General features: G+C 59.4%; 1 protein-coding gene across 1 annotated transcript in view; it reads right to left on the reverse strand.

Moving 5' to 3' along the window:
• Positions 1 to 4,287, reverse strand: part of UNC93A (unc-93 homolog A) — a 21,451-nt gene that overhangs the window by 9,972 nt on the left and 7,192 nt on the right. Inside the window, exons 5-6 of the mRNA XM_006915084.1 lie at positions 1,431 to 1,645; positions 1,200 to 1,304 (exon numbers count right to left, since the gene is read on the reverse strand). Coding sequence (XP_006915146.1) covers positions 1,200 to 1,304; positions 1,431 to 1,645 — 320 coding nt within the window. The remainder of the gene's footprint in view (positions 1 to 1,199; positions 1,305 to 1,430; positions 1,646 to 4,287) is intronic.

Below are 4,287 nucleotides of genomic sequence, written 5' to 3' on the forward strand. Positions count from 1 at the left end.
AGCTGTGGGGGAACCCTCCGTACCCACCGCTCAATTTCGTTATGGACCTAAAACTGCCCTAAAAAATTAAAGTCTCAAAAAACGAGAAGATGATGGAAACCACACGACAGAATCTCAGCAGAGGACGAGACGGAGCTTCTGCACGGAGCACGAGGACACGCGTGTCCCCAGGCAGCGCCAGGGCCCTGGCTAGGAGGCCCACGGCACACGAGGGCAGGGCAGTGGCCGAGGCACACGAGGGCGGCCGACGACAAGTCCGATGGGAGGGCCGTGTCCGAACACCAAGCGGGAGTGTTGCTGTCTTGTCTTTGCTCTTCGGAGCTCTGGGACGCTCCGTCCAGGCTGTCCCAGGAGAAGGGGGCAGAGCAACCCCAGGACGCCCACGTGCCACGTGGGGTGGGGTGTGCCTGCGCAGAGAGATCTGTGCCGCGTCCGAAACGCCAGCCGGCGGGCGTCCCGCTCCTTCGCTGGCCGCCTCCTCATCTGGCCGCTCTATGCAGAAGGGAGAGGCGGGGGCACAGGGCAGGAACGTCTCCTTCCTGGACGAAGAGGCCGACCCTCGGAGAGACCTTGGCCTTGGCTCTCTCCAGCCCCCACATGGCCCGGTGTGTACCAAACGCTTTCTGGAAAAGGGAGTCTCAACACACTAATGTCCCCAGATGGAATGCCATCCCTTCTGTGGCATTCCAGAAGGTTCTTTAGGACAGCATACCACCTGGGCAGGGGAAGTAGAGACATGGAAACTTGGTGACAGGATACGAGGGAAGGTGACTGTGAGTTCTGACTGTGTCTGTCTAGGGGATAAGGGCCATTCTGCCTGCTCAGTGTTCCTGCACTGCCTGCCACCCCCAGAGAGGGCGCCCCCTATCCACAAAGCGGGCAGGCAGCGCCGGGGTCAGGGGCATTTAGGGGAGGAGGGTGGTCTGAGTGGGTGGGGGACAATGCCTGAGAGCCACGTCCATTTCTATGCGTGATGCATAGTTTAAAAGCGCGCGTGATAAGAAATGTCAGTGCTGTTCGTGGATTTCACGTGTTTCCCTATTTTTCAGTAAGGGTGTGGGGGAGATGCAGGTTAGCACCGCACAGGCAAATGTCACATGTGATGATCGGGAACAGCTTTGGTCCTCTGCCCTGGAGTCACGTCTCAAGCAAACAGTGTCCCCGTGATGTAGGACCGAGCTCGGGGAGCTGAAGGTCACCTGGCAGTTGAGATCTTGAACTGTAAACTCAATTATCCTCCGGTCGAGAAAGACCCAGCACAGCACCAGGAGCTCGGGCACGTAGCCTGTGACACCCCGTCGGCCCTTCAGTCACAACACAGGTTGGGGCAACAGAAACCCGTTCTCTGTGCAGCTTTTCACTCTTTTGTACCCACCGCGGCGTCGTCGCCCGCCAGGTCCTACCCCGGTGTCTCACCCGCCAGGTCCTACCCTGGTGTAGTCGCCCGCCAGAAAAGCCTGTTCGAATCCACTGTACATCGGCAGCAGAATGAGGAAACGCAGACGTTTGTCTCCAAACAGCTTGAAGGTCGACAGTAAAGTGGACCGAAAAGATGGAGATCGGTCCTCTGCTTCGCTTTTCTGCGGAACGTCTCTTACGGGTTCGAGAAACAGCGCTACCAGCAGAACCGCCAGGACCCCGCTTCCTGAAAGGCAGCCTGTTCGAATCCACTGTACATCGGCAGCAGAATGAGGAAACGCAGACGTTTGTCTCCAAACAGCTTGAAGGTCGACAGTAAAGTGGACCGAAAAGATGGAGATCGGTCCTCTGCTTCGCTTTTCTGCGGAACGTCTCTTACGGGTTCGAGAAACAGCGCTACCAGCAGAACCGCCAGGACCCCGCTTCCTGAAAGGCAAGGCATCGAGCTCGTGCCGGCTCCCTGGGTCCCGAAGCGCCGCGGGAGGACCTGGGGGGGGGGCGTCGAGGCACAGCCCGCGGCGGTGGTGCCAGCGCCTGGAGAAAAGACAAGCGCTCGATGGTCGGAGACGCGAGAATCCCCGAGGGGAAAGGCTGCGGCTGAAGCAAGGTGCGGGCTGCGCGTCTGCGGCCTCGGCGTCACCGCCCACAGGTCCCAGCGTCACCGACCGCGCGTCTCCCACGTCACCGTCACCGACTGTGCGTCTCCCACGTCACCGACCGCGCGTCTCCCACGTCACCGTCACCGACCGCGCGTCTCCCGCGTCACCGTCACCGACTGCGCATCTCCCGTGTCGCCGTCACCGGTTGTGGGAGGGAGGCCGCGAAGACATTATTTCCACGCGCAACAAAGACATCTAAGGATCAAGGAAGACGTACTGGCTTGTGGGGCAGGAGAGCTGGGCGCAGGGACGGCGGCGACAGGGACTGTCCCTTTTTCAAAGTTTCTGTTTCGAGCCCGCGAAAGGGCTATTTACATGCACACACACGAGTAAGGAAGGAAGAAAGCGGTCCACTTCCCCCGTGAGGAGACGCCCTGCACTTCCGTGACTCCAAAGTCACGACAAAATTTCCTTCCGCGTCCTGCAGCCTTCACGGAGCTACGCCTGCCCTGCCTCAGATCGAGGACTAACGTTTGTTTAGTCTGGTTTTTTCCTTACGTGAACACGTTTTCGTTCCCTCCCTGTCTCCCGTCTCTGCCATGTGCTTCCCTCTGGCAAACGTGTCGTCACACACAGGGCCGGGGAGTCGCGGGCTGGCTCAGCAGCAGCATGGCTGCCTTTTCCTCCTGCCTCGGATCTGAACCTTTCAGAGCAGATGTTCATCGCTTATTCCCAGCTCGGCCACAGCAGAGGTCTGTCATCCTTGAAAGCTGATTTGCATGACTATCTGTTTACTGTGTCACAGCCGATGGGTGCCTTTGGGCAGCCTGTGGTGTCCTTATGAAACCGTGACATTTAGAGAGTGAGCCTCTTCCGAGTCGTTTGCAGAAATGGTAGAAACAGCCCTCGCACGTGTCTCAGAAAACAGTGTCAACACGTTTCCACCCAGCGAAGCACCAGTTCACGTCTAAGCCTCGTTTCTGCAAACACAATCCCTCCCGATTCAGGGTACCTCGGCCGCAGAGCTCACGGCCACCCGTCCTTCGAGCCGGCGACCAGGCCGGGCGCCCCAGGCATTCTGATCACTAAGCCCTCCAAAGCCACCCCGTCAACCGACTGCATGTGGCCGCATGGCGAAGGCGTCTGTGTCCACTGACTGGCCACAGTCCCTTCTCCTCAGTCTCGCTCAGTGGGTTTCCATCACCCCACTAGGACCCAGTGCTCCCCCACCCTGGGACAGCGCCACACGGGAGCCTGTGTCAGGCGTGTCATGGGGACAGAAGCCACATGTTTACTGGGAAAAGCCCGTGTGCCCAGAGTTGCCCTGTGACCCAGAACCTTCTCAAAGGCCACGAGTTGGGACATTGCTGGTGTTGTACAACTGACATATTGCATCCTGGAGAGAACGGCTTTGCAGGAGCCCTCGTTATGCGGACGAAGCTCAGAAATCCTGGAAAATTACTCCGAGGAGATGGTGTTCTCTCTCCTTTAGTCCATGTTTTCCCTTGGCTTCTTTTTGTCTTTGTGGCAATGTGGCACAAAGGAAAGAGACACACGAGGGCCCGTGGGAAGCCAGGATGCCAACGACGAGGCTCTCCGTGGCACACACGCACACTGCGTGTTTCACGTGAACCGCGGACTTCAGCTGCCTCAGGCTGCTGGGTCCCCTGCTCTGCGTGTAACGTGCAACTGGGCCCAGAGGACACGCGGAAGGGGACTCGAGGACGCACGTGCTGGGGTGGCACGCAGAGCGCTTCACACAGAGCGTAACGGCGTAATGATGCCCCCTCCCACGGCCTCAGCTGTCCCTTGAGAGTGGGGTTAACTAACGAGTCCGGGGGCCAATCCTGTTCTCCACCTGCTTTCACAAATAAAGCTTTATTGGAACAGGCCGTGCTCACTCGTGTGCACGTCGTCCGTGTCTTCACGGCAAAGACAACACCGAATCGTTGCAACAGAAACCGCACGGGCCTCAAGCGTTAACATCTACCACCTGGCCCGTCACGGAAGAAGCTCGCCAGCCCCGCTCAGAGCTCCGCCGGTTGCCAGCGGGAGGGCCTGTGCTTGGGCCTGCACGGCTGGAAGTGACAGCCGAACGAGGACATGAGTGCCTCGTCTCTGCCGCGGATCCACCGGGTCCCGGGCTGTCTGCTGCATGAGGAAGATGGGGAGGGGCAAGGTTGAGAGGGCACAGGCCTGGTCCACTCCCGACCCCCTCGGCCCGCGGTGGGGCGCCGGGACCTGCCAGGAAGACACGCGGACAGCCCGG

Source organism: Pteropus alecto, unplaced genomic scaffold, assembly GCF_000325575.1.
Source record: "Pteropus alecto unplaced genomic scaffold, ASM32557v1 scaffold195, whole genome shotgun sequence".
In the NCBI taxonomy this organism is placed as follows: domain Eukaryota; kingdom Metazoa; phylum Chordata; class Mammalia; order Chiroptera; family Pteropodidae; genus Pteropus; species Pteropus alecto.